Source organism: Ochotona princeps, chromosome 15 (assembly GCF_030435755.1).
Source record: "Ochotona princeps isolate mOchPri1 chromosome 15, mOchPri1.hap1, whole genome shotgun sequence".
Classification (NCBI taxonomy): domain Eukaryota; kingdom Metazoa; phylum Chordata; class Mammalia; order Lagomorpha; family Ochotonidae; genus Ochotona; species Ochotona princeps.
In genome coordinates this window covers 51,147,354-51,158,815 of record NC_080846.1, presented here as the reverse complement: position 1 = coordinate 51,158,815, position 11,462 = coordinate 51,147,354, and the positions used below count along the sequence as shown (strand labels likewise).

At 57.0% G+C, this 11,462-nt stretch overlaps 1 protein-coding gene and 1 long non-coding RNA gene across 2 annotated transcripts; both read right to left on the bottom strand.

Moving 5' to 3' along the window:
• Window positions 1–289: 289 nt before the first annotated feature.
• KRT8 (keratin 8) lies at window positions 290–6,825 on the bottom strand. Its single transcript, XM_004583191.4, has 9 exons — window positions 6,451–6,825; window positions 3,827–4,035; window positions 3,297–3,357; window positions 2,826–2,921; window positions 2,280–2,444; window positions 1,924–2,049; window positions 1,449–1,669; window positions 1,246–1,304; window positions 290–661 (listed from the first exon to the last, which is right to left on the bottom strand). The coding sequence occupies exons 1-9, from the start codon at window positions 6,769–6,771 to the stop codon at window positions 477–479; spliced, it is 1,443 nt and encodes a 480-aa protein (XP_004583248.1). The 5' UTR covers window positions 6,772–6,825; the 3' UTR covers window positions 290–476.
• Window positions 6,826–7,220: 395 nt separating this feature from the next.
• On the bottom strand, window positions 7,221–8,259 carry LOC131482125 (uncharacterized). The gene is made up of 3 exons (XR_009246766.1): window positions 7,963–8,259; window positions 7,782–7,841; window positions 7,221–7,551 (listed from the first exon to the last, which is right to left on the bottom strand). It is a non-coding gene; the product is annotated as an uncharacterized LOC131482125 (long non-coding RNA).
• Window positions 8,260–11,462: the final 3,203 nt, after the last annotated feature.

The following is an 11,462-nucleotide window of genomic DNA, read 5'->3' as shown; positions in this document are numbered from 1 at the left end:
CACGTGGAGACCTGGAGTTTCCAGCTCCCAATGGCAACCAGGAAAGAGGAATTTGAAGACTGAACCAGTTTGCTCTCTCTCCTTTTTTAATAAAATAAAGGTTCTTCCATCTAGCTTATGGGTGGGATGTGTGGATCAAACGGGTACTCGCGTGTACAATGAAGCCATAAAGCTTCCAGTTACAGGTGTCTGCAACAGCGACCAAGCCAAGATGCCTTCACCCTCCCTGGCTTTTGAGACCCCCTCGCCCAGCACGGACACAGGACACACACACACACACAGAGCAAGCTGGCTGGACACACCCAATTGAATTTTTATTTTGGAAAAGACAATTGAATGTCTTGGACAGGACATTAGATTCCTCTCCAGGGTGGGCGGCAGGCTGTTCCCAGGTGCCCCGGGCACAGCCCCGGGAGGAGGAGCGGGGGCATGGGCAGAGGGGCTGCAGAAGTGGAGGCAGCAGCGGCAGCAGCCGTTCACTTGGGCAGCACGTCGGAGGATTCAGACACCAGCTTCCCGTCACGGGTCTCGATCTTCTTCACCACCACGGCCTTGCGGGTAATGGAGCTGGAGCTCCCGCCGGGGCCGAAGCCAGACTGGAAGCTCAGGCCATAATTGAGGCCAGGACTTGCAAGGCTTCCATAGGCAGAGCTCAGTCCACCTGCAGGGGAAAGAGGCAGGGGGCTGAGCGCCCAAGCCCCTCACGCTACGGGCTCCAGGTCTCTTGTCTCTGCTGTCACCCCACCAAGACCCTTGGATTGTGGGGGGAGAGGGAGGTAGTTGTAGGGGGATCCCAGCCCAGGTTTGCCTGACCAGTGGCTTCATGGCTCACTACTCCAGCGCTGCCAGTAACCTTGGCCTCAGCAGCTCAAGAGGAAAGCATGAAACTGTCCCACCTCCCAGTCCCAGCTCCCAATCCCAGCCTCTTGCTGGTGTGCACCCTGGGAGGCAGTAGGGGATAGCTCCAATACACTCGGTCCCTCTCACCCACGTGGGAGACCTGGATTGAGTTTTGGGATCCTGGCTTTGTCCTGGCCCCAGCTGTTGCAGGCACCAGTGGATGGAGTTCCTTACTCTCATATCTGTCTAACTTCCACCTGGACACACCTGTGTGTGTCCCATGCATGTCACCCATCACTCTGTATTCTCCCTTCCAGACTCCCCAGGGCCTCACTCCAGGAGTTCCTGAGACTGGTCCCTTCACTGGCCCTACCCTCCTCCCTTTATCCGAGGGCAGGTGCTCACCTGCATAGCCAGTGGTGGTCTTGGTGTGGATACTCATGTTCTGCATCCCAGACTCCAGCCTGCACCCAGATGCACAGATGTCAGGATCTTCATGCGCATGCGTGCACACACACACATACACACACACACACACACACACACACACACATGCTCCCTGCAGGGAATATCCACCCCAGATCCCAGCAACAACCCCAGCCCCGCACCTGCTCTCCTCGCCCTCCAGCAGCTTCCTGTAGGTGGCGATCTCAATGTCCAGGGCCAGCTTCACATTCATGAGCTCCTGGTACTCGCGCAGCTGCCGTGCCATGTCCTGCTTGGCCCGCTGCAGGGCGGCCTCCAGTTCAGCCAGCTTGGCCTGGGCATCCTTGAGGGCCAGCTCCCCGCGCTGCTCCGCGTCAGCAATGGCGGCCTCCAGGCTCGCCCTCTGGTGATGGCAGAAGGGAGAAAGGGTCAGATAGAGCATATCTCCTTCCTTGACCCACCCACTGCAGACCCCAGTCCTTAGGGTGTCATCTGTGACCTCATAGTGTTCCCACCCCCCACATCTTAAGTGGGCTCCGTCTCTCGGTGTTCTCAGAGCCCAACCTGAGACCCTGACACAGAAGTTGGCTTAGGGGACGTGTCTTAGGGCCCTGATGAGTGGGTGCCAGGATCCCTTCCAGCCCAGGCAGCCCGTACCTGGCCTTTGAGAGCCTCAATCTCAGCTTGGATGCGGCTGATGTTGCGGTTCATCTCAGAGATCTCCGTCTTCGTACGACGCAAGTCGTCCCCGTGCTTGCCAGCCTGCATCTGCAGCTCTTCATACTGCAAGCAGGAGAGAAAGTGAGACGCTATGGGGCATGCTCCAGGGATGCAAGGCAGGGTGCTTGCTGCCCACAGTCATCCCTCCCTTCCCCACTCCAACACACTCCCCCCGACCCCACGGTAGGTGACCTCCCACTGCCATTCTGCAGGTCCTTCTTCACAATAGCTGATGAGGACGATGGAAGCCCTGGCCAACGGCAGGGCCGGCTGAGCCCCACTCTCTTCCTCACCTTGACCTGGTACATGCTCTCGGCCTCGGCACGGCTGCGGTTGGCGATCTCCTCGTACTGGGCGCGGACCTCGTTGATGATGCTGTCCATGTCCAGGCTACGGCTGTTGTCCATGGAAAGGACCACGGACGTGTCGGAGATCTGGGACTGCAGCTCGCGGATCTCCTGCAGGGCGGAGAGTTGGTTAGGCTCTCCCAGCACACAGGGAGCCCCCGTCGCATGCAATAGAGCCCTTGTGAGGGGTAGAGATGGTGAGGAAGAGCAGAAGGAAGAAGACCAGGGCACATGGGGTTGGGACCAAAGGAACCCTGCCCTGCGGGCCTCCCCAAGAGGGAAAATTACCCTCATCTTTCCCAACACCAGCACTAACCCACCCTACCCAGTTTTATTTCACTTCTCCGAGCCCTTCTGTGAAATGGGATCATGAACTCTCCTCATGTGAGGGACAGAACTGTTGGGGCACTAGGAGTGGGGGCAAGGGGAGGTGTCTCCAGCTGGGTCAGTGGCGGTGGAGGGTACAGATGGGGTCAGAGCCCTGGGACACACCTCTTCATACAGCTGCCTGAGGAAGTTGATCTCGTCGGTCAGTCCCTCCAGACGAGACTCCAGCTCAACCTTGTTCATGTAAGCTTCATCCACATCCTGGGGTCGAGGCAAAAGCAGAGGGGATCTGAGCCCGGTGTCCCCCTCCCACTCCAACCCAGGGGACTCCCCCAACATCCTTCCACTTAATGGCCCGGATGTAGTACCTTCTCACTCACTGCCTGATTGTCCAGTCCAGCCTCTCTGCTCCTGCACCCTGAATCCAAACTCCTTCCCCTCTGTTTCCTCAGGCGCCCTCCTTCCAGCCTCCTCCTCCAGGAAGCACTCTATGGCCACATCTCCAAACACATCTGTCCTGGGCTCTCTCTCTCCAAGCTACCTAACCCCAAAACACTCCCATGTTGGAAGAAATGAGCCTTTCTCCTTATGTAATCCAGGAAGCCTCTTGGCCCAAGCCCCCAGGGTCTGGCTCACCTTCTTGATGAGGACAAACTCATTCTCCATCTCTGTGCGCTTGTTAATCTCATCCTCATACCTGCATAAGAGGGTTGAGCATCAGAGCAGGAAGGCACAGGGCAGGGGAGCCCTGGAGCTCGGGACAACTCATGACCAAGACAGCCACTCTCCCCCCCACACCCTCTCCCTACTTCAGTTGGGGATGTGAGGGTGGTGGAGGGAGTTCTGAAGCAGAAAATCTCTTCCTGCTTGGTGAAACTGCCTAAGACCAGGCACGGCCGCAGAAGCCAAGAGCCAGAAATGAATAGGGGCCAACGGTTATAAGAACCAAGGTTGGGGCAATAATTTTCTGTGCAAACTTTGTCAGTTACAGAACCAAACCAGGGTCAGTGGGTGCTACTTACAGGTGGTACATCAGTGGGCATACAGACTTGCCCAGGGTCACGCTACAGAGGGCAGGGACTTGGGCCTCTCTCTAGCCCCGGGGCAGGATAGCTTGAATCAAGGGGTGGGGGGTGCAGGGGGCAGAGGGCTGGAGGTGTGCTCACTTATTCTTGAAGTCTTCTACCAGCCCCTGCATGTTGCCCAACTCTGCCTCCAGCTTCAGCTTCTCCTGACCCAGCGTGTCCAGCTGCCGCCGCAGGTTGTTGATATAACTCTCAAACATGCCATCCATGTTGCTGCGAGCCGTCTTCTGCTGCTGCAGGAGGCTCCACTTGGTCTCCAGCATCTTATTCTGCTGCTCCAGGAAGCGCACCTGCACCAGGGAGAGCAGAGAACAAGGGTGCACAACGGGCCAGGGTTTGGGGCATGGGGTGCTCAAGTTCAATGCCAGGGGAATGTGGGGCTTCTTGGGGCCTGGTGAGCTATTGTGGGAGGATCAGCTACCACCAAAGGTGGACATCACAGTGGGCCAGAGGGGGTGCAGGGGGTGGTTTCAATGGTTGCAAGGGGCAGCTATTAAAGTTACTTTGAAGCTACATTTGCAGAAGAAACAAATCTTATTTCTTTAGACTGTATGTCACAGAGCAACAGAAATAGGCAAACAGTCCAATGATGCTGTCATTTATATTACATTGACAAAGTGAGTTAAGTAGCCACCTGCAATAGTGGCATCCCATAGGGGAGCCCATTAGAGTACTGGCTGCTCCACTTCCCATCCAGCTCCCTCCTAACACACCTGGGAAAGCAGCAGAAAACGGCCCAAGTATTGGATTCCTGCATCCAGATGGGAGACCCAGATGGAGTTCCAGGCATCTGGCTTCAGCCATTATAGCCATCTGGGGAATGAACTAGGGGATGGAAGATCTCTCTCTCTCCCTCTATGTGTGTGGTATGTAATTCTTTCAGATAAATTAATAGAGCGTAAAAAAAATGTAGGTCATTTCTAGCAAATAATGTCACCCTTATTATGTGGAGTAACCGCAAAGGTCCCATGGACTAGAGAGGGGCAGGCAGGCCCCTGCAGGAGCCCCACATCCACATCCAGCCCAGGCTGAGCCAGGAAGGAAGCACAAGACCAGCTTCTCAAGTCTGCAACCTGATGACCCCTCCCTCCCTCCCTCCCTCACTCTCACAGCGGCCCCCCAAATGCCTTAGGGTTCTTGCTCTTAAAGGACCCAGGCCTTGTCCAAGGGAGCCCTAAAGACAAAGAATACTAGATCAGTTCCAAGAAGGAAAAATGTATTCTATTTCTAATCAATCCAGATTTGTAACTTTCTAAAATAGGGGGGAGGGGTAACTTGAAAGACAAGTGTGTCTCCAGGCTGTAGTCTCCTTCCCTCAAGTCCTCATAAATCTATTTGCTTGCCCAGGCTCATTCTGCCCGCACCTCCCCCCCCCCCATCACTACAAACACAAGTGACTAGCATTCAGTCCTCATGGCCAATGTGTTTAACGCAGACCACAGGTTTGAACAGGCAAATAAATCCTCTCTGGTTTAGGGGGTTATCGTACACATTTCACAAATGACAAACATTTGACTCAGCGAAGGTAGGCTGTGGTGAGGTGACACCAGGAACCAGAATCCGGACACCCCATAGCTTAGCTGCCCTCTAGAGCTAGCAAGCTCCAGCCCGAAGCTAGCCCAGGAAGTGTCGCTGGGGTACTCCAATTCCGAAGGGTGCAGCTCTGCCCCGGGACTTGTCTCCTCCCGTTCCCACAGGGCCTGCCCGGAGCCAGTCAGCGCCCAGGCGCCCAATCTCCAGGCCCGTCGAGGCTCCTAAGCCGGAGGAGGAGGGAGCTGCAAAACCCGGCCTGGTTCAGCAATCTCTGCCCCCTACCCATGCCCGGGGAGGCGGAGCCTGGGTAAGGAAGAGTGAAAGGAGCCACGGGCTGGGAGCGCCGAGGGGCGTGGGCGCGGGCGGACGCCTTATCTGCAGCCATAAACTCTGGGGTTTAACAGGACAGGACACCCGGGCGCGGTGTCCCACGCCCGCAGACTTTGAATCCTGGGTGGACTCTTCAGGCGTCCCCCGGCTGCCCAGCCCAGCCCAGCCCAGCCCAGCGCAGCCCAGTGCAGCCTTGCCAGGTGGAGTGGCGCCCCAGTCCCCCAATGCCTCCCCGGGGAGCTCTGCCCCTCACCCCGCAGCGGGGGCGGAGCCCGACCCCACCCACCGCCAACTCCGGGGCAGGGGCCAAGTCGTGACTCATCCGTGTTGTCCCCCAGGCTCCAGCCTCTATTTACCCGTTAGAGTCTAGACACCCACTTTTGCTCCTAAGGAGCCTGTTAGACCACCACCCCAATTGAAAGCGTAAAAAAAAAACTGAGGCGGGAAGGAAACGAACAGCACATGGCAACCTTTTTGGGGGGACAGGACTAGGGTCCCCACAAGCCACCCCTACAGCTATCCCTGCTTTCCAACAGCTGCTAGAACCACAGCAGGCTGCCAGTTTTGTGGACAGTGGGGTTGGGCTGGCAACGGCCAAGGAAAAAAAAAGAAGGACACCCAGGTTATAGAATCATCCCAAACTGCTCCCTACCACCCCCCCATCCAAAGGGCATGGGTGGCAAGTTGGGCAAGAGTGGCCAAGATGGGTGTGGCCCAGCAGAACGCCAGTAGGAGCCTTAGAGATGTGCCCACCCAGCCAGGGTGCCCAGAAAAAAAAAAGATATAGAACCTCTCAGGGTTCCGGTTACGGTCAGTAGGCCACTCTCAGGGGGCCCCCTCACCTTGTCGATGAAGGAGGCGAACTTGTTGTTGAGGCTCTTGATCTGCTCCTTCTCCTGGGTGCGCACGGCCTGGATGTTGGGGTCCACCTCCAGCTTCAGGGGGCTTAGCAGGCTCTGGTTCACGGTGACGGCCGTGATGCCCCCTGCCCCACCCACTCCAGCACCTAGACCCATACTGGCACCCCGGATGCTGCTGCCCACTCGGGAGAAGCTGGAGGAGCTGATGCGAGCACCGGGCGCGCTCGTGTATGAGCGGCTGCTGAAGGCCCGGGGGCCGGAGCTGGACACCTTGTAGGATTTCTGGGTCACCCTGATGGACATGGTGCAGGCCGGAGTGCAAGCAGGAGGCCAAAACCTGGCAGAGAATGGAGCCTGAGCCGGAGCCGGAGCCGGAGCCGGAGAGAGCTGCTTCCAGGTAGAGAACGGCTCCCGGGGTGGCCCTTTATAGAGAAGAGCCCAGCCCACAGGGAGGGAGAGAGGCCTCATACCTGAGTGGCTAGGTCCTGGAGGGGGCCGGGCCTCACCAAACACCTGCCACCGCCCTGCTCCCAGGACAGCAGGTGGGGGCAGCAGAGAGCTGTTCCCACCCCAGAGCCAGCCCCAGCCCTAGCGCCCACTTCCCAGAAGCCCAGAAAAGCCAGTCCTTGTTGGAAGGAGTCGGTTTGGCTGGCCAGTCCTGGTGAACAAAACCCAACAACAGGAAGACCCAGGCCCTGGGTCCTTCCCACCCCGTGGGAAAACAAACCTACACAGAGGCCTGGGGAAGGACAGGGTCTCCTGGCACTGGGGTCTCCTCTGGGCAGCTCTCCCCCCACAAGGACAACTTCCCTCTCCAAGTAGTTGATGAGGGTCTTCGGAAGATCTGTCCAGGCCTCCAATGGAAGGTCAAGATTCCTGCTGTGTCCCCACCTACCCACCCCCACAAGCATCTAGGACAGTGCCAAAGGGGCTAGGTAAATATTTGTGGAATGAATGAGTGCACACACACTACACACACACACACACTATCTCCCTTCTGGATCTGCGTGTGTGAGATAGAGATCAAACACAGCACTTGTTCTGGACACGACCCAGGGCCTCCTTCACTGCTCACTGTAGCTCCTGCAGAGAATGCAAAACAGGCACTGAGTTACAAGAAGGGGGGCACAGGCAGGCCAAGGGGAAGCCACCCTTGGGGGTCTTGGGCGTCACCCCCACATCCTTCCCCCTGTCCCCTGCCATCATGGGAAATGGGACAGGGTGGTGGAGAGTGGGTGGCATTGGAAGGAAGCAGACAGCAGCCACCAACCCTCTTCTGCCAACGTCCCCAATTGGGGCCAGAGGAGACGCACCTGTCTCCCAGAACCCATTAGTGGAGTGAGTCAGGAGGGCAGGCTGGGGCAGGGCCACACCTGTGGGAGAGTGGAGAATGGGGAACCGTGGCTGCAAGCCTGGGTGGGGCCAGGCGGGGCAGATTGTGGGTGGAAGGCAGGAGGTTTGTATCCCCAAGGTAGAGATTCCACCTGCAATTACCAGATGGCTGGGACTGGGTTCTTTGGAAGCTACTGCAGGGTGTGAGTGCACCGGAGCAGGTGATGATCAGGTGCTTTGGGGAGCGAGAAGGTAGCATGCAGGGCCCATGAGGGGGTGGCGGGGAGCAGCCACCACCTGGAGGGTAGCAACTGCATGAATTCTGTGCTGCCCTTCTCCAGCACAGATGCCGGGCTCTTGGAAGGACAGGTGTCCAGGACCTTTATCCAGAAGGAGAGATACCCGGGAGCCACCTCCGGGGGGGGTGACCAAAAAGCACCCCAAAAGACGGACTCAGTGCACACAAACACACGGAAGTCCCTCTCAGATGGAAAACTCCTGAGAGCCCCATAAGAGGACGCATAGCCACATCCCTGGCGCTCTCCCCTCTCTGTGCACCCCCCTTCTCTGCCTGGTGTGCAAGAGGGAAATCCACCTGAGAACCTGCTTGCCTCAGGCCCTCCCTCAATCCCTTTCAACAACATTTTCCAAAGGAGTGGGGAGAGGCGAGCCCCACCCGCCCCATCCCCAGCGTGGCAGACCAGAGGGCAGAGGGTGGGGCCCTATGCCAAACCTGGGCCAGAGAAGGCGGAAGGAGAGAGAGAATGAGAGAGGGAGAGAGGGAGAGAGGTGCTGGTCAAACAGGTATGGCAGCCCTGGCTAGTGCGTAGCCAGCATTCCCTGTCTCCCCTCCCCCACACTGCCAGGAGTGGAGGGCTGGGGGTCTCCGAAGGAAGGCTCCTACCAGAGGTCCTCGATTGCAGCCAGATCCCTGTCCCTCCTAATCCTACCCCCAACTCCCTCTCCCTAAGTCTAAATCTGTCCGTAGCTTAGGAGTGAGGACGGAGGGGCTACAAGGAACCGCGGTCAGGTGCAGGCTGAGGGGTGGCCTTGGCTTCCCCCAGGGGGATCCACAAGTTCCTAGCTACCTGGAGACCCCCCCCCCCGCCAGTCCTCTCCCCCCTAGCCAGAGGCAAAGCCAGAGCAGCCCGGAACCTCAGGGGTGGAGGACACAAGGGAAGGGCCTTGGGATCAGGGCCAGGCGGGGAGGGGACAACGAAGCTGCCCAGGGCGGGCAGACAGGTATCGCTCCTTGTAAGGCTGTGTCGGCGGCGCTGCGGTTCGCACGCCACTGCGCCGTGGAAGGGCGGCGGGCTCTGCCGCGAACCGCCCGGTTCCTGGAGAGCGCAGGGCGAGGAGGAGAAGCTGCAGAGGGTGTAGGGTGACTGCGAGGAGGCCTGAGCCCTGCAGCGCTAAGGCGGGGATAAACACGAGGCCATGAGCTCTCTCAGGCGCGGGAGGAAGGGCCTGCGTGGGTCGTCAGGCCTGGGGACCTTGTGACCCTAGGTTCATAGCTGTAGGGTTCTGCGGCATTTGCCAGATCCTGCTGTCTTGAGAAGGGGCCCAGCCAAGGGTGGAAAGACATTCCCAAGAAAGAGAGCCCAGGGGGCTGGTGCTGGGAGGAGTAGCCACAGTTGCTACCTGTGACCCCAGAAGCCTACATGGGCAGTGCTCAGGGTCCCAGCTGCCCCTACTTCTCATTCAGCTTCCCACTTATGGCCTAGAAAAGTAGCAGAGGAAGAGGCAGTTGCTTGGACCCCTGCAGCCACCCGGGAGACCTGGATGAAGGTCCTGCTGCAGCCTAGTCCAGCCCTGACTGGCAGCCATGAGTAAGGTGAACCAGCAAGTAGACCAACTCTCAGGCTTTCAAATAGAGAATGTTTATTTCTTCAGAGCTGAGCCAACCTGAAGCCAGGAGCCAGAAGGTTCCTCCAGGTCTCCCACATAGGTGCAGGGTCCCAAGAACTTGAGCCACACACCACTGCTTTCCCAGGCAATAAGCAGAGAGCCGAAGCAGAAGCGGAGCAGTCAGGACATGAACTGGTGCCCATGTGGAATCCAAGCACTTGCTGGGAGAGGATTAGCCAGTTGAGCCATTTAAGTCTTTTTTTTAAAAAAAATGCCTTTTAAGGGCCAGTGCCATGGTATTTTGCTTTAAGCTTCCACCTGTAGTGCAAGCATCCCATATGGGCACCAATAGAGTCCCGTTGCCGGACTTCCAATCTAGCTCCCTGCCGATGCACCCAGAAAAACAGCAGAGGATGGTTTAAGTCCTTGGGCCTTTGTACCTACGCGAGAGACCCAGATGGAGCACCTGACTCCTGGCTTCAACCCAGACCAGCTTTGGCCATTGCAGCCATCTGAGCAGTGAGCTGGCAGTTGGGAGAACTCTCGTCTCCATTCCTGTCTTGTCCCTAACTCTGCCTTTCAGATAAAAATAAATCCTTATTTTTAAAATGCCTTTTTAAAAGTAAATTTGAGGACCCAGTGCAGTAACCTAGCCGCTAAAGTCCCCACCTTGCAAGTTCCAGGATTCCATATGGACGCCGGTTCTAATCCCGGCTACCCAACTTCCCATCCAGCTCCCTGCCTGTGGCCTGGGAAAGCAGTCAAAGATGGCCCAAAGCCTCGGGTTCCTGCACTCACATAGGAGACCTGGAAGAGTGCCTGGTTCCTGGCTTCAGATCGACGCAGCTTTGACCGTTGCAGTCACTTGCTGAGTGAATCATCGGATGAAAGATCTTCCTCTCTGTCTCTCCTCCTCTGTATATCTGACTTTCCAATTAAAAATATACATTTTTTTTCTAAAAAGTAGATTTGAAGAAGGAGAGTAGAAGTTGCATGTACATTCCTCTTGGTGAAACTTTTTTGCTTAAATTTGTTTGCTATTTACTTATTTTTATTTGAAAGGCAGCTTTACAGAGAGAAGGAGAGACAGAAAGAAAAAGATCTTTCATCTGCTGGTTTACTTCCTAAATGGCCTCAAAGGTCTGGGCCAGGCCAGGCCCAAGCCAGGGTCCCAGAACTTCCGTCTGGGTCTCCCGCATGGCTGGCAGAAACCCACGCACTTGGGCCGTCTTCTTGTGCATCAGCAGGGAGCTGGACAGGAAGCGGAGCAGCCAGTAGGATTGAAGCCAGCACTCCACTATGGGATGTTGGCTTCTAAGGAAGCGGCTTAACCTGCTGTGCCATGAAGTCAGCCCCCACCCCACGTGAGCCTTGAAGACAATTTGATGAAGCCAGGGAACAAGTCCCAGAAAGCCACCTGCTGCAGGAATCCCACAGAGGCAGAGAAGTAAGGTAGTGGTGGCCCAGGGTTGAGAGAACCGAGGCAGATGCCAACGAGCCTGGCGCTTCCTTTCTCTCTCTTTTTTTTAAAGATTTATTTATTTTATTACTAAGTCAGATATACAGAGAGGAGGAGAGACAGGAGAGGAAGATCCTCTGTCCGATGATTCACTACCCAAGTGAGCGCAACGGCCGGTGCTGTGCCGATCCGATCCGAAGCCGGGAACCAGGAACCTCTTCCGGGTCTGCCACGCGGATGCAGGGTCCCAAAGCTTTGGGCCGTCCTCGACTGCTTTCCCAGGCCACAGCAGGGAGCTGGATGGGAAGTTGGGTAGCTGGGATTAGAACCGGTGCCCCTGTGGGATCCTGGTGTG

Coding starts and splice junctions, on each gene's coding strand:
- KRT8 (XM_004583191.4), bottom strand. CDS start 6,771: ATGTCCATCAGGGTGACCCAGAAATCCTACAAGGTGTCCAGCTCCGGC. Junction 1,670..1,923: donor TTGAGGCTCTCAAAGGCCAG/GTACGGGCTGCC, acceptor TGCCATCACCAG/AGGGCGAGCCTGGAGGCCGC. Junction 662..1,245: donor GACCACCACTGGCTATGCAG/GTGAGCACCTGC, acceptor TTTCCCCTGCAG/GTGGACTGAGCTCTGCCTAT.